Source organism: Falco cherrug, chromosome 2, assembly GCF_023634085.1.
Source record: "Falco cherrug isolate bFalChe1 chromosome 2, bFalChe1.pri, whole genome shotgun sequence".
NCBI lineage: Eukaryota > Metazoa > Chordata > Aves > Falconiformes > Falconidae > Falco > Falco cherrug.
This window is the reverse complement of record NC_073698.1, coordinates 63,814,278-63,834,999: the sequence shown is the minus strand read 5'-3', so window position 1 is coordinate 63,834,999 and position 20,722 is coordinate 63,814,278. Positions and strand designations below refer to the sequence as shown.

Below are 20,722 nucleotides of genomic sequence, written 5' to 3'. Positions count from 1 at the left end.
TCAACATTTCCCATGCACAAAATCTAATCCAAAACAGTTACAAACGTTTTGATTATTTTTCCTAATTATTGGGGTTTGCTTCCATAAGAGAGAAAAACAACATACTTTCTGAGAAATCAGAACTCTTACATTAAGAAAAAGTAATTTCACAATACCTTGATGATCAATTTAACCTGATGTTAAAGAAAAGCTTTCAAAATTCTAAGGTCTCTTGGTACTTTTAACAGAAATTGATACTTTCTTTGCCCCCAAACATAATTCCTGGCTTGCATCGCTTAATATACTGAAAAAGGAACAGCCCTTGATTTTCAGGGGCAGATGAATGTACTTAAACAAACATATTATCGATTTAATTTACTACGGTCAGAAAATTAGTACACAAATACTTTGGACAGAAGGCAATTAGCTACATGGGAAAAGTAACTTTGGACAGAAGACAAAAGTTACATGAAGTTTCTCTGCAGTCATCACTCAAGGACTGGGTTTTAGTTGCAATTAAAAATTCGGCATCGTCACTTTAGTCAGACACTAAGATCATCCTTTGGTTTGCAGTACATCATGCGGCACAAACCCATAGAGACCTCCCCGTGCTGAAGTCCGCCTGAGAGCACTTACACAGAGTATGCGAGCACCACCGCTGAATACTGGGGTGCTGGGTCAGGGCCCCAGCGAGGGAGCGTGCTACACGCACACCAACCGGCCCTGGGAGCTGAGGGCTGCCTGCTCAGAGGAACGAGGTCCCTTGGTGTCTGGGGAAGGGTTTGATCAGGGATGGTTTGTTTCCATCAACCCTGCTTCCCTGTGTGCTTTTACACAAACATCCTGCCTGCCTACCTACCGCTGCTAACCGCACAGGCGCTCTGGGGAGCGAAAACCCCCGTAAAATGGCAATTCCCATCTACACCCATACTACATCCCCGAGGGAGGCCGATCCCGCTACCCACAGCAAAGGCGAAGGCTGGGGAACGCTCCGTGCCCCGCGGCTGAGCCCTCTCGCCGGCCGGAACCACGGGCCCCTCCCCTGGCCCCGCGGCGCAGGGAGAGCGAGCAGCACGGCCGCGCCGGCTGGCTTTCCCGGGCGGGGAGGCCGCTCCCGCCCTGCGCCGCCGAACCGGCCTCCTCAGGCGGCCGCGAGCACCCCGCCGCCTCAGGCCGCGGAAAAAACGGGCGGCAAGGAGTGGGGGGGGCGGCCGCCGCGCGCCTCCCGCCGCCCCCCGCCCTGCCCCGCCGGCGCTGCCCCCTCCTCGCCCCCGCCGGCGCCCCGCGGGAACCCCGGCCCCGCCCGCGAGGGGCGGAGCGGCGCGCTCGGCCCCGCCCCGCTTCCTTTGTGTTCGGGCAGCGAGCGGCAGCCGCAGTCGCCGCCGCTTCCAGCCTGGGCAGCGCGCCTCTGCCTGATTCTTCTCTGTCCCGCCTTCCTATTCCCCCTCCCCTCTCGCCGCTTTCCCCTCGTCCTGCCCGCTCTCCCGCTCGCCATGTCGCTGGGAGCCGGCCCCGAGGCGGGTTTCTCCAGCGAGGAGCTGCTGACCCTGCGCTTCCCGCTGCACCGCGCCTGCCGCGACGGGGACCTGCCCGCCTTGTGCGCGCTGCTCCAGAGCTCGCCCTGCTCCGACTTGGCGGCCGAGGATTCCTTCTACGGCTGGACGCCCATCCACTGGGCCGCGCACTTCGGCAAGGTGGGGCCCGGCCCGGCTCGGCTCGGCCGGCGGAGCGAGGGAGGCGGCGGCGGCAGCGGGGGGGTGAAGGGGAAGGAGGGCGCCAGCGCCGCTCGCTCGCAACGCGGCGCCATCTTTGCCCCTTGCGCGCGCTCTGCCGGGAGGCGCCCGCCGCGCCCCCACCCCCTCCGGTCGCCGCTCCTGAGGGGATCGAGGAGCCGCGGCCCTTGGCTTCTGTCCTGTCGCCGCGGTCAGAGCGGCAGCGGTGGGGCACATCACCGGGCCGGTGGCACCTGCCGCCCCCGAATCACTCATCCTCGCCGCCGGCCGGAGCGGCCTCTGGTCCCGCTGCCCGCCCGGCAGGCTGCCTGGCTTGCTGACAGGGGTGGCCCTGGGTCGCGCAGCCGGGCTTTCAAAAAGGCGCCCGGGTCGCCGGCACAGTGCGGCGGGAGCCAATGGGCAGGAGGAGGGGCAGGGGGCTCCTCCCACGCCGATCCCCTCGGGGCTTGCCTGGCGGGCGCCGGCCGGGGCGGGAGGGAGCGCCGGGGTCGCCACCCCCTGCGCCCGCTGCCTCGCCCGTCCCCTGGCCGCGCTTCGTGCTTTGTGTGCAGTCTAGTCATGGCCCTTATCGCCCTCTGACTCCGCACCTGGAGACTGTTCTGTTGTGGTGCCTGTGTTATGACTACCGGCTCATTAGGAGCTTCGGAAGAAGGTGCTTGGGCTTATAAAGCGCTCCTCTGTTGCCTTCAGAATGAAAAATAACTTTTTTCACGTTTATACGTGAAATTATACGGGGGTTTTTTTTGCACGGTTTATATGCGTGCAGATACGAGAACAGAATTAACTGCGTTGGCATCGCTGCAACGCAGAAATGATTGACATAAGTAGCCACGCTAACTTCAAGTGTAAAGATGAGTGGTATCTTGATTTCTTGATTTTATGTAGGTAATGTGGTGAGTGTTCTAGCCTGTGCAGAATTCTGGGCTAGAGGGTTGGGGTTTGGGGGTTTTCCTCATTGTTTGTCTGGGTTTGGATTTTGAGGGACTTGTTGTTCTCCCTCGCGTTGCAATATTTTTCTCTTTGTGTGTTGATTGTGTGCCAGGGGAAGAATATAAATGCAGTTAGGCAGTTGTCATTGTTCATAAAAGTACATTAAGAGATGGTTTCTATATGTTATGTGATCTTAACCTGCAGTGCTTGTTTGAGAAACATAGCTAAGAAACAACAACAAAAAAAAGCGCCCCACCCTCAAAACCTCCGAAACTAAATGCTAAATCGGTCTTTTTTTGTTTCAGAAAGAAGGTAATAATCTACACTCAAAAAAAAAAAGTGGAGCGCCTTAAATTTTATCATGAAGCACATTCATAGAAATGTGGAGATACTAATTTGGCACTAGAGTTCTGTTTCCTTTTACCATCTTGTAATTTCTCTCCAGTGCATGCTTGTGGCAGCCTTGCTTTTGTCTTGGAAGTGTGTGTGGTGGTCTGTGTTTTTCTTTCAGCATCTTCAGCTTTCTACTAACCATCCTAGTTTATGTGAGATTTCTGTGTACATTCTAGTGCTAGTTCCTGTTGAAGAGACTATTGCAGAAACAGCTAACAAAGGGAATAAGTTAATCTACAAGATACTGTTTATACTTGCCATCTGCATTCTTGGGTGTCAGCAAAATTTGATACATGTTTTTGTGGAGGTTGCTGCATGTGAGGGGGAAAAATCTGGCAAGAAAAATGAGACTTGTGAAAATGACATAGGCTATAAATGGGTTTTATACAACTTTTTATATATGTACTTTCCTAAAAGCCTTGTGACGAGAGTCAAGGCAATTTCAATTTACAGAAGTTACCCATGTGTTTTATAGTCTTGTTGGCTAGTATTCCTTTCTCTGAGCCAGACAGGGTAGAATACACTTGAAAAAGTTACAGTAATGTATTTGGAACCCAAACTCAAGTGACGCTGTGTTTGTGTGGTATAGTTATACTTTTATCTTTTACCAGTTAATAGATGTTTGCCAGCAGTGGAGTAGCTGCTCTTAGGGGACATTCATATGTATGTTTTATCTTCTTGTTTATGTTGGGATTTTTTTCCAAATACAGATACATCAAAACTTCAAATGGAGGGTTCTATTTCTCAAGTATCAGAGTTTTAAAACATTAATTTTTGAAATGTTCATCAGTAGTTACCAAACAAGATTCTTTTCACTTCTCTTTTTCTGGATTGTGTGGGATTGTCATTGCATTTGTATTTCTTTTCTTGAAAGAAATTAAATGGTGACAGAACTTCTTGGCTGCCCTTCTGATACAGGGCCATTTAGCAACAGGGTCCACTATACATGTATTGTTTCTAACTGCAGCTCTGTAGGAGGCTGAAATGACAAAACTGATTTAGTTCCATTCTGGAAGAAGTCCTTGCAGACCAACTTCTTTAGAGTGAAATCTACAACAGTTCATACGTGTATATATGCGTCTGCATGTACATACAGTATCAGCCTAGGGCTGGTTAACTTCAGCAGCACAGAGGTGTTTCTTTCCCTTTACCTGTTGCACAATTTGAACGCAGAACAAAGAACTCATCTCAAAGGAGAGTACAAAATCATTTTAGAATAAAGCTATGTATGACTACATTCTTGCATGCAGTTGTAGATGTGCTGCAGTAAGGAAGTAGTAGCAACAGTCAGGTTCCATTATGAATTAATATGTGAAAGAGAAAAGGGGGGGGGGCATGATATTGATGTAATACTAGTACCAATAAAAATGAAAACACAGTATTTTTTAATAGTTTAGTCTGAAACATACTTCTACAGCTTGCAATGAATAAAATACTAGCAAAGTCGATTGCAAGTGATACTACAATTTGTGTTTCTGGTTGTAATACCTGTTTTATTAATGACAGCATGGACCTCCTTTTAGAGAAAGCAGTAAGTTCAAATTGCTGTGTTGAGTATCTGTGGTAGAGTTTGTGTTTTCAGGACATTACCTGACTGCAGAGAAGTGCTCATATCCCGAGATGTAAACTAATTCCCATTAGAGTTGCTGTATTCCAATAAGAGTTAATTATATAGTGCCCTAAATTACCCTGGCATTCTGTACATTCCTGAGAAGATGGGTTGGAATGTAAAATTGTTAACAATCTAAAAAGCTGCCAGGGAGGTAGAAAATGAAGGTTTTGCATGAAAAATGAAGTTGCTGTTAATTTGCTTTCTTAGACTAACCTTAATTTAATTTTTCTTTTTAACCACTTACATGCATAGTTTTATTTTTTTCTGACCACATCTGTTTGCTTGTACTCTTCCACTTCTGTTTTTGCCCTTGACTGTTTATGTTACAGGAAGCAGAAAGTAGCAAGTACCTTGTTTCTTCTGAAACAAAAGTAGTAGAGAGAAATGCCTGTCTCTTCCTTGGTATTTTGCCAGTATTGTGGCCTATATGGAGGCCTGTGGTTTTTTCTTCATTAAATCAGTTTAACCTCTGCTTTAGGTATAACAGTACATTGGAAAATGTCTTCTAAAAGGCTATTTGATGAAAGTGGACTTGTGTGTCTTGATCTCAAGCATAAATAATCAGTGAGGTATTGGTTTTTGTTATGTTGACTTTCCCTATCCACAGAAATAACTTGCCTCAGTTTTCCATCATGTTGGAAGAAGCAGGATTTTGACAGCCATGATGCAGAAGACACTTACCTCAGCTCTTACTAGGATGAAATGTTATGTTTGTTGTTAAACCCCTGTTAGAGAGAATTAAAAAAAAAGTACACAAGAAAACATTTAAATTTGAAGTTGTATAGGTAATGGTGGCATTCTTATGAAACAGTTTAAACAGTGCAAGGTGACACTGGTGAACCAATGTTTTTCCCCTTGCAACTGATGGGCTATAATGCCTGTCTAGTTATGGAAATTTGTTCGGTCCAGTTTCTGTGCAGGAAGTACTACTTATTCCTGAAGTTGTAATGCTTGTCTGAAAGTGTTGTCAAAGTAATTCTATTAAAAGTCTGTTTTAAAAATTGGCTGAACTTTTAATTGTTGTTTGCAGTTACAGGAGAGGGACCTCTTGGTGTAACTGGAGTTTTATTTCCATTACATAGTTGATTAATAATTACAGTGTTACTAAGGTTTAACAGCACTATTGGGGGTGCTAGCATGTGAACAGAAAGGAAAAGCTGAGATTAGCAAATACAAAATGTATTTGGGTGGTCTACCATTAGAATTATAAATTTTATTACACCATTTTTTTGATGTAATTTTTTTTTTGCAGAAGTAGTACTCGATTGCTTTTGAAAAGGTACTTAACCTAACTTTGGAGCTAGATTCATTAATACTGCCATATTTCAGTCAGTCTCACCCTTGCACATTTACTTCATGTAATTAGTGAGTTAATGGTACATTTATGTCTAGTGTCAAGTCTATTAGAGTCCAAAAAAGTACTTAGGTATATCCTAAGGGATAGGGTTCATATATGTGTGTTTGAACTATATGGGGGGAGGAAACAATTGAAGTTCCCAATATATTTGGAAAGCTAATACAAAATAACTCTCTACGGTGGTTGGTACTTTTCTCATGGATGTAATTCATCAAGATCAGGAATTTACAGGTTAGACAAAAAAAGGAGAGACTGACATGAAGCAGTAGAGAAGCACACTGGAGTTGTGGTATTTGTGCTTCTGAATCAGGCTGCCAGCTGACTCTTTGATGCTTTTTAAATTGTTCCTTTATGAACAGACCATTCCACAGCTGTGGTATGGCTAACAAACATTTTCTTTAACTGTGAGAGACTGACCTGTAAATTTTTGTTTTATATGAATCAGTTCCCCGAGTCAGTGTGGTGTTTTTATTGTTTTGCTGTGGCATGTGTGCACAGTGTTGTTTGTTTTCTAACTGCAACAAACGGAAGCCTAGGCTAAACTGTTTATTTTAACATAGTGCATTCCTTTTCCTATCAACAAAAAGACAGTGTTGCTTTGTGACAGGAAAGGAGCAGTTTTTTGGCTATTTTTGAAAGTTGAGGTCATTGTGGCTGTGGTTTGCCTGGCTTCTACAATGTGATGTTAGGAACATTTAAAAATAGTAACTGGATATCTGACACTTCTGGTTAGTGTGATGGGAAAATAAAAGTCAGAATATAGTGTGACAAAATACTGCAATTTTTTAAGACTGAGTGCTTTTCTTTTTTGGTATTGCCGCAAACATGCAACCTATTTTGTTCACTGCTCTTCAGCTGCAGTAACAGGAAAATGGTGGAAAGAATTTTTCCTTTATAAATTTAGCATAGTATTAGCAGTACTGCTTTTCATTAGTAATCTGCTGCTGTCTAGGAAAACATTAAAGGAATTTAAAATCTTGTGTTTTTCTGATATCCTTTCTCTAAACTCTTCTGAGAACACATCCATGTATCTCCTAACAATACTCTTGTTTTGGCAAACGTTATCTAACAATGTGGGTTTAGTATCATGTTTGTAGTTTTGCTGGATCAGAACTTCTCTTCTTTTTTTCTTGCCTTCTTAACAGAAGTGAACCAAATAGTTCTTGTAGTCAGAACTGAAGTATTTATGCCCTCTTTTCCCTCATCCTGAAAATAAATGTTGGAATTCAGTTTTAGGGGTGAGAATTAAGTACTTCTCAGGTATGCTCTGTGGCCAAAGGAGGGAGGAGTATAAGGAGGAGGGGGGAAAATGCTAAGGTTTGTATTCTGTCTTGTATTACATCCATGTAATCTCACTAGTAAGTTTAGCCTTTCTAAGTTTTATGTATTTAGTACGTGCTTATTGTCATAGCACATCTGTGTAATATTTTTTGGTTTTATTCCCTCATGTCTTTAAAGCTGGAGTGCCTAATGCAGTTAGTAAGAGCTGGAGCTTCTGTAAATGCCAGTACAACACGTTTTGCTCAAACACCAGCCCACATTGCTGCTTTTGGAGGACATCCACAGTGCCTGAATTGGTTGATTCAAGTGGGGGCCAACATAAACAAACAGGTATGGACTTGTGTGTATTTCATGTCTGCATATAGTTTTGGAAGGAGTGTCTTGGTCCCTTTTTGCTACATGTATGATCCTTACATTCACATACAGATATGTTATTTTTAACATCAGCTGAAGTCAAATGACTTAATTACCAGTTACAGACCTCTTTGATTATAGTAGAGATAGGAGCAATAAATGTCCTTTAAGCCACTAAAGGTTTGGAGAACATTTGTTTTAGGAAATGACATCTTGCTACTTCTTGAACAAAATGGTGTGCTGTGCTGGTGTTGGCAGCATTAGCAAATACTCTGACACTGTAATGCCTCTTTAGGGGAAAGAAAAAAAGACTAGTGAAGAATATCTTACTTATTTAATATGCTAAGAATTGGAAAATTCACCATTACCTACAGAACCATGAGACCTTTGTGGTACTTCGTGATTAGTCATACATCTAGTACATACATACATGGCATACAATAAGGTCTGCCATGGTTTATTTTAAAGGTGCACCTGGTTTCATACTGTTGTCCATTTTAGATTACTTGCAAAACTTTTCTGGTAACTTCCTGCAAATAGATCAGAAACATGTACTTTACTAACAAAGAAGGAATGGGTGACTTTTATTTTTTTTTTTTAATAGTTTTCCATTACTTTTACTGTATGGATAATGATTTATCTGGTAGCAGAGAGTGCAATAATACAGCAAAATTCCTGTAAAGGAGTGTTGTACTCTGGTACAATACCAGAATCAAGTGCTTAAAACTATCATGCTTTTGGGGAAAATATTTGCAGTACTGAATGGATCTATTGTGTATGCAGGGCATACATAAGGTATGCCTTTGAAACAGTACTCAAAATTATGTATAATATTCTATGAGATTAATACTGCAGCATTTACTAATATGGCACAGCACCCATAAAATGTCTGGTCTGTTAAATCTTGCATCATACTTTTTATAAAATATTTAATGGCCAGACTGTTTCATATGCAGTAGAGTTAAGCTAAGTCTGCTGAAGAACTTGAACATTTGCTTTTCTAGAGTTTGGTTCTTTTTCTTTTTTAAGCTATGCAAAAATAAGAAATGGGGAAGTTTGTGTTGAGTTTTCAGAAAAGAAGGCTGGTGCATTGAGAACAGCTGTGAGACACCAGGAGAATTGTAGAAACAATGAAGGTGACTGGATGCAGAGGCTATAGATCGCATCTTCTCCTTGATACCTGACAAAAGTAACTTATGCAATAAGTTATTGCTGCATAGTGGTAGAATCTTCAGAAGAGAAAATACAAGAAGTATAAATGCATCTGGAGACCAGGTAAGAATGTAAAGAAATGGTGATTAGAGAGGAAACATGGCATGCACAGAATAAAGATGTACAAATATCTGCTAAATGAGAAGAGAAGAATGAATGAAAATGAATGAATGAGAAGAATGAAAGTTTCCAACTATGAGGATAAAGAGAAGAACTGACCAGTGAGGTTGAAATGGAGTCGAAGAACAAGCTTGCTGTCCTGGAACATGAGGGGGGGCGGGAGGGAAATCGCATCTAGTGGGCAAGGTTATAGTAAAGAAGAAAGTAGCAGCGGGCCCCCCAAAGAAGAGGAGAAGAGTGCAGAGAGATGTCTCCATGGGCTGAGGGCAATATGCAAATGACTGTAAAGGAAAGCAGAAGGCAGTATAATATGCAGTTAAAAGTAGGCAGGAAACTCATTCCAGCCTGAAGTAATCACCAAGACTAGCCAGTGACTCAGGAGTCTTTACAAATTTATGGCCTGTCACCAGAGCAAATACAAATAATAGATCTGTAGTCTTCCACAGGAGGAAGAGTACTGTGATGCTCAAATTTTCTGATAGTGGTGACAGTATCATATAGATTTCTAAAGGCAGATTTGGATGTTGCCAGGCAAAGGACACCAGTATAGATGATACTGGATGTTGACACTGTGGAAGCCTTGTATGTTGTTAATGGTAGGCTCAAGTTACACTTCAATGTCATTTTTTTTTTTGCCCCCACAAAATATTAATTGAACATACAAGCAGAGGCAGTTTAGATTAAGTTCAACATTAAAATAAGAAGATAGTTTTGGTTAATTAAAATGGTAGTAGAAACAAAAAAGTCTCTTAAATTCTTTGTTAGGATGCAACTGGTCAGTCCACACTGGTTTCACATGCATGAGCACTGAAAGCTAGGCAGTGTGCCTTGGTGATACCTATAGCAGCAAACTCATCCCACTGCTATTTGGAATGTTTCATACATGGCTATGTAAAGCATAGTGCATGCTTTGCTCTCCCCAGTTCCTCCCAGCTGTTTATTGAATTGCAGTCAAATTCTAATATTCTTGTTTTATTTGAATTCCTTAATAAATGATCATGGTTCTTTATTTAACTTCCAAGCACTTCCAGGTGACCATCTAGGGCTTCCACCCACACTTGAGCTTTTGGAGCACTATTTCCTGATGTGTATTTTGTTTATTCCTTCCAGCTCGCTGACTGATGCTGTACTTCAAACAGACATAGTCACTGGCTAATGGTTGTGTGAGGACAAGTGTTCCATGGACACTGGATACAATACACATGCTGAGAAAGATCTGGGAATACTTGATACTTAAACTAGTAAAACCTTGCTTCCAAACTGACTCCTGGTCACTGGCTACAGACTAACCCATCACCTCTGGAAAAAGAAAAGGATAGCTTCTGAAAAGGAATCTACTCGAGTCTCTCAGTCTTAACGTAAACTTCCGGTACTCAGTAGAATTTGCATGCACGCTTTCTCATATCTGCCCTGAGGTATGGTATTGTAGCCTATGCTGCCTGCCCTGAAGTTTAGGGAAAACTTGAAAATGCGTGTCTCAGTGCTGGTGACAGTTGCCCAGGACTTTTCTCAGGCAGCAACAGTGAAGGACAAATGCTGAAAACTGCTTGTCCCAACTGTACCTTGCTCCCCAACTAAGTTCTGTGAGTATAACCTGTGATGCCCAGCCCTCTTAGATAACTCTATGTGCTGGCTAGAGCCATCTATCTGTCTTAATGATCAGTGGGCAGTTCTTCCCCCACCCCTGCCAGGATCACCATAAAAAATCACAGGAGAAAGACAAAGTGCCAAGCAATGATCTGCCTGTTTCTACCCAGCAGTGGACTCAAAAGTCCTACTATATTTATATTTTTTTCTTTAGCGGGTAGTACCTGCTAATTGTTACTAATAATGTGACTCAAGATCTGCATTTGGCTACCTGCCTGCTCTAGTTCACTTTCAACAATGCAAAGCAATTACACTGCTGCTTTCCCTGAGATTTTTTTTTTCTGATATTTTATCCTTGTCACAATGCAGTTTATTTCTGTGCTGTTGTACACATTAACATCAGATAATCATGAGTACTTTTTGATTAAAAAGCCTGTTACTTCATTTAAATATATTTTCCCTCTAGCCTCAGCCTGTTAAACATTTCTGTTGTATGTTGACTGTGTTGATTGGCCAGAAAGAGTTGTGTGGCCTGTCTTAAAGAGAAGGGATAAGAAATACTGCATTCTTACAGGTGATGCAACCTTAATTGTCATCTAGCTGGTTGCCATCATTGGCAGTGATGGCAGATAGATGTAGGAGTGTTATACTACCTGTGCTAGCAAGAACTGTAAACACACTAATATCCTTGGTGAGGAGAAAGAAAACGCTCCTTCCTTTGGTATGTTATAGTTTTGCATTTTAAGCAACAATTTGGACTAAATCCAGATAAAGGTATTCCATGAGTTCTCACCTGTACTCAAAATTCAGAAGGAGAAACAATCGTGAGTTCAAAGTGTTTTGGCAAAGAATGAGGGCGGAAAGAATAGTCAGTATTCTCCAGCTTCTACTTGTTGGCTTCAGAAAGGGTAGGGTGCTGGATCTAAGAAATCTGAACGGTTTTTGGTAGTGTGATGAGTTGCTAGAACGTGAAATTCAGTCAGTTGAGTTACAGAATGGAGTTAGTTTATATTTCTTGTCAGGTAAAATAGTCCTTCTGTGTCTTTCTTAGATATCTATACTAGAAGTATTTTACAAGTACTTGCATAGTGTTGTGGTTTAACCCTGGTCAGCACATAAGCACCACACAGCCAATTGCTCTTCATGCCACCACCCCCCCCTGCCCCCCAGCAGGTTGAGGGAGAGAATCGGAAGGGAAAAGTAAGAAAACTCGTGGGTTGATATACAGACAGCTTAATACGTAAAAAAGGAAACAAACCCAAGAAATCAAAGTGATGATAAAAAAATTTCTAAAACCCCCACACCACAACCAAAAAAATCCCACAATTGCTTGCGACTAGCCAACTGATGCCCAGCCAGTCCTGGAGCAACAACAGCTCTGGCAAACTACCCTGCCAGCTTTTCATGCTGAGCATGATGCTGTATGATATGGGATAGTCCTCTGGTCAGTTTGGGTCAGTTGTCCCAGCTGTGTCACCTCCCAGCTCCCTGTGCACCCATAGCCCACTCCTAGCTAAAACACTGGTGTATTACCAACACCACTTTGGTCACGAATCCAAAACATAGCACCATACTGGCTACTGTGAAGAAAATTAACGTTATCTCAGCCAAAAGCAGTGCAGGTAGTTGAAAGCTTTCATTGTAAATGTGGATGGGGCCTCTTTATTTTATAAAGAAATATTTACAGGTAAGTAAGTTTTGGGTTTTTTAGTTAAATGAAAGGGGTGTAAAGGTACCAGTGAGTGAAATGAACTGAATCATACCCAGGGACTTGGAACTTGGAGAACAAAATGGAAAATTTGCTCTTAAGTTCAACTTGACTATCCTAAAGCCAACAGAAATTTGGATCCCAAAAAGAAAGAGGGGAAAACAGTTAGAAATGGCTTTAGACTGAATGAAAAAATAACCATGTCTAAAAGAGGCCTGAGAATAAGCAGAGTTTGAGGGGAAAAAAAAGCAGAAGAAATGTCTTTTGAGGTTAGCAGCATAGTGAGGAAATGCAAACCGATCAATCAAGCTGAGATAAATTTACTGATTTAATCCAAAAGACTCTTCAGCTGCATGAATAAGGAAGGAAGCTAGATACTTTTGCAGTAAAATGGAAAAGAAGTCAAAGGTTATCTAGTCAACAGCCCAAAGCTAGAGATGACGTTCCTTGTCTTTGTGGGAGGGTAGTAATGCTTCTCCAAGGGAAAGGTGGGAGGTGTTGGACAGTGGCAGTGAGCTGCAAAAAGTAAATGTGTCTATGGTGCCTCGTGCCTCTTCTTGTCATCTCCAGGACCACTGTACACAAAATACTTATTGTCTGCAGAAGCAAATGTACATTTTATCTTGAATGCTAAATTAGTAAAACATGATTGGTCTTTCTGCTTATTGGTTTACAATGTGAATTCTGGATTGTGATACACATCTGGGCTGTTGGTACAGTGTTACATCAGAAGGGTAAATGGGACCCTGAAAAGTTCTGTTCTAGATGTGAAAGGCCCGTGTAAGTTATGGATGTTTTTTTTCCTTGGAATATTATTACTGAAGCACATATGGGAACTGTGGACAGTTAGAAGGATTATGAGATATTATCAAGGATAATTAGGAGTTTGTAAGAGCCCCTCAAAATAAAATAACTTTTTTTTTTGGCTATACGGAGCAAACAAAAAAGATAGTGAAGAGGTGTCTTATCCATGAAAATGTGCTAGCCATCTAGACCCTGAATTGCTTTCAGATGCTTCTTGGAAGAACCTCTGTTACAGTGCTTTTTATGTTTGGTGCAATCCATTTCAGTTGTTGCATCAAAACAGAATTGTTCTGGAGTTCATAGAGTATTTTCCTCTGTATGCGTGATTTGAGTGTGTTGAAAAATTAGACATTTTTCAGTGGGAGATATTTTTTTTTTCCTTTCAGTCTAGCTCATAACCCAGAGAGGATTTCTTTGTAGAGCTAGGAGGCTATTTTAGAAATTGTTTCAGCACAAAGAGATTTGTTCCGTAGGAGAACTTCAGAAGTAGGTAATGTTAATGATGACTGAAATTTAGGTGCTGTAATTAACATGAATGCTATAAAAATCAAAATCCATATAGTCCGTCATTCTCTTAAGTATTTGCTCAATTCCTTAGCTTTTAGAGAAGAACACAAGTTTTTTTGGGCCAGTGATTGAAAGAAGCCCTTCTCGAGACATATATTCTCTTATGAGCTATTAACCTTTTTCTGGTTGTTGGTGACAGGATGGTTAGCTGCTATAAGCATAGCTTATTCTTGTAGTGCAGTGGCAAGGAGTCCTTTTGCAAAAGTCTTTTCTTATTCTGGTGTTCCCTCGCAGCAACACTTCATAATTCAGTTCTCTAGATCTTACTGTGTGCAACATGCTAGGCTTATGGGGCTGATGGAGATTTTTGCCGTATGCATGGCTAGTTAAGCTAACTTGCCCTAAACTGAACTTTATGTTGAATTATTATCTTTTAAGTTAGAGTTGGGTTTATAAATACTAATGCTGAACGAAGGAGGCAATTCACATCTTTTCTGCACTTTTACCTCTTTGACAAAAGTTGGGGAAAAGGAAACTAACAAAAAGATGAATCGAAGACAGCTTCTGTGATGGGAAGACATATTACACTATGAAGAAAATTTTCCTGGACAAATGAATTTCCATGTATAATGGAATTGTGTCCTCTGTTAAGCATGTCTGTAACATCAAGAAAAGTTATAAATAGAAGAAATTATATAAACTTCATTGGAAAGCAGTCTTCTATTCATCAGCTACAGGCAACCATCTTGGAAGGGCTCTATGGCTCTTTTCTAATCACCAAGGGCTCCAGGGAGTTTTCTGCTATTTTCTTTCTCAACTTCATGTCATCCTCAGCAATTTTCCTTAGTTTATAAGAAAGTAAACTTTGATACTATTGTTGTTCTCTGCTGGGGGGCACTAGGTGGTTTGCTATTAGGCTGAATATATGTCTTAAGCACTGGTAAACTGGCTTACCCTCAGTGAATTTGTAACTTGTTATAAAAATACTTTACCATGAGCTAAAATTGGCAAGGAGAAAACTGAGAGTATATAACAGATAATTCAAAATTAATTTTCAGGTTACATTTACGTGGTCTGAAAGATGTGATTTAATTTCTTAGAAGCTTGGCAGACAAAAAAACCTTGTTACCTTCTATCTATCAAGATGGTAGTACGATTGTATTTTGAATACATTCACATTGCAAATAAAGCTAAAGTGTAACCAGTATTGTGGAGTTAGGTGTCAACACTGTTGTGGATAAAGACTGGTAAGTCAGTAAAGGTGCTGTGTTACTTTAATAGCTAGTGTTGATATTTTAATAAAAGGAATGGAGAAGCAAAAATGAGGCACATACAGTTAGAATATGCCAACTATCAGTGGAGCAGACAAGCAAAGTCTGCCAGAAATCTGGAGAGAAAGAAAGAAGGTGGGGAAGAAAGGAAAAAATCCAACCTCGCTATGCATTGGAAGTGTTGAGGGTTGTGATAATTAAATCATGTAACAAACCAGTAACTGAACATTTACTTGATACTTCAAGGCCGTATTTCATTACAGATTCTTCTCTGTGGTTCTTAATACTGATGGTTAATTGCAAGTACTCAACTTCATCTGCAGCCTGTAGATCGTGATGCATGGCATTTACCCGCAGCTTGCCAGTTGCATTTGTAAATTCTCCCTGTTCTCTATGAAGATAGTTTGTAGAGAGGAGTTGCCCGGAAAGTGATACACTTCTCCGAGTATGTTTGCACATAATACAAAAAGATTAAATTATTGGATGTGCTGGTTAACAATAATGGAATGTAAATGGGTAAAAATAACCAAAAAAGAAAAGCATATGGCACATGCCTCGACATGTATATATCTCAGGGGAGATCTGGCCTGTCCTGGTGAGTATTTGTGATGCATTACAGTACTGTGTAAATGTGTCAACAAGATTTGAAAGCAATCTAGTCCCACAAACTTGGCCAAGCTGCTTCTGATTTCAGGATGACTTGCTCAGCCCAACATACTGGGAAATAAAAGTGCTAGGAAATAAAGGTGTTGGAGTATCTTCTTATAGTGGTATATGTTGTGGGGTTTTAGCAAGTTTTGCTGAATATGACTCTGCTGATTGCTTAGTTGTCGAATAAGGCTTATCTTGTGAGTTAGATGCCCTTAGCGTTATTTTTTGCTAAATATTTAATGTACATGACACTCTATTGCAAATTTTAAACAATAATAAAGTACCTGATGCATTTGCTAGCTAATAAATGCTGCTTTTATGTATCTGCTTTCTTAACTAAAGTGAGTAATATAAAAAGATTTTAAGTTTAAGAAAGATTATGCTTGACAAAATGCAGTTTGTCTTTACAGGATTATGTTGGTGAAACTCCTATTCATAAAGCAGCACGGTCTGGTAGTATGGATTCCATAAGTGCCCTTGTGGCTCATGGTGCGCAAATAGAGTAAGTGAGGTATTTTTTTTTGTTGTTGATTGTTGTGTGTTTAGCTAACTAACTTAGACCAGTAAATGTAGATACTAATGTCAGAAAGAAAAGTCAAAACAGCAGACACCTGATTGAAAGAAAGCTAGACATGTTCTACTGTAATGAAGCCCAAGGTGTTTTGCATGTCTAGTAATACAGTTTATTTTACTTAAGTGATACCAGTATGCTACGTTACTATTGCATTTATATCTGATATATTGAAATACTTACCATGCTTCTGTCAAATGACCCCAAATAGTACACTTTAACTAGTGTGTAGTTAGTTTTTTCCAACAAATTTAAACACCTTGCACTGGTGAATAAATATAAAAAACAATGCGAAAGCAACATTATGTGCAAAAAAGCAACTCACACACTCTTCACAGTTAGTTTAATACTGTTTGCTAGTGTATTGTATATTTGCCCTGTTAACTTTTTTCTTTAAAGGTTTATGTACTGCAAAAACATTCAGAAAATCTCACAAACTTTTGCAACTTTCAGCATGGACAAAATGGATGCAGTTTTCACCTAGAAATGTTGAGTATAAGCTCTATGGCTTATAATAATGTAAATATTTTAGCAATTTGTTTTAATTAGAACTAGCTTTATTATCTTAAATGGTAACTAGTTACTGTATTTTAACCTGCAATATGAAATTTTTAAGTTGTGAAATAAGAATTATGTAATTAATTTCTTGTTTTACCCTTTGGTTTCCATCTTACTTTTTTTGTAATGCTGCCCTGATAAACTTACCATAAAATTTAACTCCTTCAATGGTATCCTAGAGTATTCAGGAAATACTGTATCTTCTAAGTAATAATAATTTAAAAATCACTTGATATGAAGAGATTGCTTCATAGAAAAATGACACTGAAATAACTAGTGCAGCTGTCTCGGTTATTGACAAGCTCATGAAATCAGTCATAAATTGATACATTCCCATTTTGTACTCACTTCTGGATATCTTAACATAAACCTGGATTTAAATTTACTGTGGAATTGAGCAAACCTTAATTATCATCATCAATTAGTATGTAATCTTCTGATTTTTACGAAGTATCCAATGAAAAGAGAAGTTGTGGAACTGCAAAAACAATGTGAAATGAGTGAGTTAAAGAGTCTGGTAAAGAAGAGGATGTGTTACGTCCATAGGCCTTTCAAAAAAAGAGCTGATAAACTGAGGTAGGAGACGTGGCTGCAACTTTTAACTTCCTGAACTAAAATTTTGCCTTTTAAACATTGTATTCGCAAGCCATAGACAAAAATTTCTGTAAAACTTGGAGAGTGATACCTGTCTTTGGTCACAGCTATTTGCAGCATAAGTACCATAGGTTTACAGCAGTTTTATTGAACAGGAAATAATTTGAATTCTCAGTTTTCTAACTTTGAATTCCATCTGTGTTTCAGTAGGATAGACTTGTCACAAGTTCTATAGGTAATTAAATATAAAATTCTATCCAGGAAATGGTAAGATCAGGGATGCAAATGTAATAGGCTGGTGGAGCAACCTATGTTTAGTCTTTTTAGGGGATCAGGACTGTCATCTGAGAGAGCTAGCTGTTTGACTGATTGGAGTGAGGATTTTTTCCCCATAGAACCTAGTTTACAGGCTCAGTCTGTTAAATTAGGCCAAATCCATGTATGTGATTTTGGCACAGATTAATTTTGGATTATCTGGGTTTGAAAACTGGCCCCATATCTCTTAAGTTATGTGGATTTTCTGATTTTTGTAACAACTTGAAAATGTAGATGCTCTGAAAGTTTTGACTCCTTTATTTTATGGCTTCCATTAGAAGAAAAGGAAGAGGGATTTTATGCATATATTTGAGTTCTAATTTGTATACATTAACTGAAATGATAATTGACTATATAGGACCAAGGCAAAAATTTCAGTAAATACAGAACTAAGCACTAACTATAACTAAGGTGCTGATCTGTACTGATGGTGAATATGGCCCTTTTTTATGGGGATTAGATATTCTAATACAGTGTTTTCTTTATTTATTCATACAGTTATGGTATCAAAATCTAGTTAATGTGAAGATGCAGAAAATACCCTTGTGACTGCAAATAGTCAAATATACTGCTTATATGTGGTACTTAGAGCATACATAAAGTATTGCACATCCCTAGTTTTTTATAGCTAGTAGAACAGGGATGTTAAGATCTCGTTATTACACAAACACTAGTAATCAGTAGTGTAATATGGCAAGAGATGTGTTTTTTATTATCGAGTGATTATTGAAATACTGCTGTTAAAATGAAGTAACTTGGACTAGTGTAATCTTTGAAATCAGTGTTTACTGTATTCCTACTTTATTCACTCCTGTGGTTGTATTGGAAGCCAAAGAATACTGACAGTAGTCAAGTAAGGATAAAAGTAAGAATTTTAGTTTGAATAAAGTTGCCTCACTTGAATTGTTCTCATTAATTTTAGGCTTGTTAGCTTCTTGCTTCTTGCTTTAACAGAGAAATACAGTATGTTGCAGTCTCTAAATTTCATGAAGTTGTTGCATTGTTTTCCTAATTGATGAGAGAGAATTTGGGTCTCTATTCCTGTGTAAATTTTTAATAATATTAAAAAATAATAATTGTACCCTAGTGAAAATATTTTGATTTTTTTTGTGGTATTTACCTTCTCATTTTAGCTGAAGCATATTCTGTGCACAGTATGTCCTACAGCCATAAAAATGGTTGCTCCACTAACTATGGTATTCATGGACCCTTGAAGAGGGGGAAGCAGGTGGTCACAATGTCCTCATATGAGTGAAAAGGTTTGCTGTGTAACTGACTTTTTAATGTGGATAGTACCTTTTAAAGTATCCATAATAACTGCTGGGTTTTCACTAAAAGCATAATTATTCAATTTATGTATGGTTAATTGTGTATTATTTATCATTGTGACAAACAAGTGTCCACAGCTTGATGGAGGAAAAGCCACCTTGGTGCCATGTTTTGTTTTGCTCTTGCACGCAATTTTTTTAAATGTTGGGTATTAATATAGTTAGGTAGATTGCATCACAGCATATATAAAAAATATAAAATTCATCTATAAACACAGGACACTTGAATAAAAAAAAAAGCAGTTGCAGCTGTTAATTATACTGATTTGAACTTCCATTTCATGTCCCTTTGCATGCAGTTCGCTTGTGCATTGTGTCGACTTATTTCTAAATAAAATTTCTGCAACTGTCACAGTTGCATATTCGTTAGTGGCCTGATTTAGAGTTAAGAGAGGAGTTTTGAACGCTGTTATTATCCTGGGATAATGTGGAATGGGTTGTAGCTTGGTATACACCCATCCAGTTGAACACAAGGACTTGCTTGCTTCAGTTTTGTTGATCAAGATGCTTGAATAGTAGCATAGGAAAGCTTTTTGTTTGCCTGCCAGAAATCTGAAGGTTTTGGGGAAAACTGGTTTGTGTACCATTATGGGATGCTACAAGACCCCAGAGAGGTATGGCTTTTTCTAGTTTCTTACACTCTGGTCTCCAGGTTTGGGGAGAATAACGAACATGCTGGGATAAATATACCAGTACATCTGTTTCTACCAGATGACAGATTCATATTGTGATGTTGATCTAGTTTAGACAGACACTTCAGCCACTTCCTCATAAAGGTGTCTTGCATTCATTTGAATGTGTAAATTCACTCCTCCTGTAATGCCAGAATGTCCCATCTCTGGTATTCAGTTTTTCAGCAAAAACTTTTATTCTCATTCTTTGACAGTGGCTTAATTTTAGTTCTTTGCAAATTCATGTGTCATGAACTGCATTCTGTTGTTAAAAATAAAAAAAATATCTGTTTTTCTTCTCCACAATTGCTCTCCATCCTCCATAACAAAAATCTGTCCAATATGAATGTTTTAGTGCCACTGGATTCGACCTTTGAAACTCTCGTTATACATTTCTGTTTGAAGTGATGTCCGTTTCACATTTTTATTATGACCATTCCTGTGATAGCTCAGCTTTTGTTCTTCTCATTTGTACTTCTGAGGCTTCTTGATTTTCTGAAATTTATGCACCTCTAGTGAAGAAGCAGAAGAAGAGTGATGTGTAGATTTCATTACGACAATGTAGAAATCGGCAATTCATTTGTGAGATAAACCCTCAATTCCTTTTCAGTCTGGAGAGGAAACTTTCGTGGCCTATTCTCTTGAAGGGTCTCGGGGTTCAGAGATCTCCTTTGTTAGTTTCTAGGCTTCTTCCTGATTTCTTAAAATCTTAGCAGATACTTGCAGGTTTTCAGCGTTTGTCTTGTTTTTCTTACCTGGCTAACTTAACTACCAAACTTACAATACTAAACTGCAGTCCATTTCTGGTGTTAATGTATTTGTCAAGTGCCATTACTGTCATCTTTTTACCTTAGAAGCTGTACTGCTGCATTGATTTAGTGTAGAATTATCAACATACTACTTTCTTATGGTCATTAATCTCACCTTGAGAATAATCCTTCAGGCTCTTACTGATCGTTTGTCTAGGATAGTTTTTAAATACTTTTTCAACAGAGGGGTTCTTACCTGTTAATTAGTATATTAGTATTTCTGTAATCTGTTTGGTACTTTTCAAACTCTGACCACTTCATACACAATTCTTTTGGGAAACCTGATGGCCTGCCCTCCAGAGAACAGTTAAACTGCTGGATTTGTTACTGTTGCATTGTTAGACAGTGCAGTATAGATAGGGAAAAATGTGGCTGCT

The 20,722-nt window shown here is 39.7% G+C and overlaps 1 protein-coding gene across 2 annotated transcripts in view; it reads left to right on the top strand.

Moving 5' to 3' along the window:
- The first annotated feature begins 1,325 nt into the window (after positions 1-1,325).
- The window catches only part of ANKRD10 (ankyrin repeat domain 10), a 37,959-nt gene continuing 18,562 nt past the window's right edge, over positions 1,326-20,722 (top strand). Inside the window, exons 1-3 of one of the 2 annotated variants that reach the window (XM_055703210.1) lie at positions 1,326-1,673; positions 7,463-7,615; positions 15,910-16,001. In XM_055703210.1, the coding sequence (XP_055559185.1) occupies positions 1,473-1,673; positions 7,463-7,615; positions 15,910-16,001 (446 nt within the window). In that variant the 5' untranslated portion in view covers positions 1,326-1,472. The remainder of the gene's footprint in view (positions 1,674-7,462; positions 7,616-15,909; positions 16,002-20,722) is intronic. The other variant, XM_055703211.1, reaches the window with a different exon arrangement.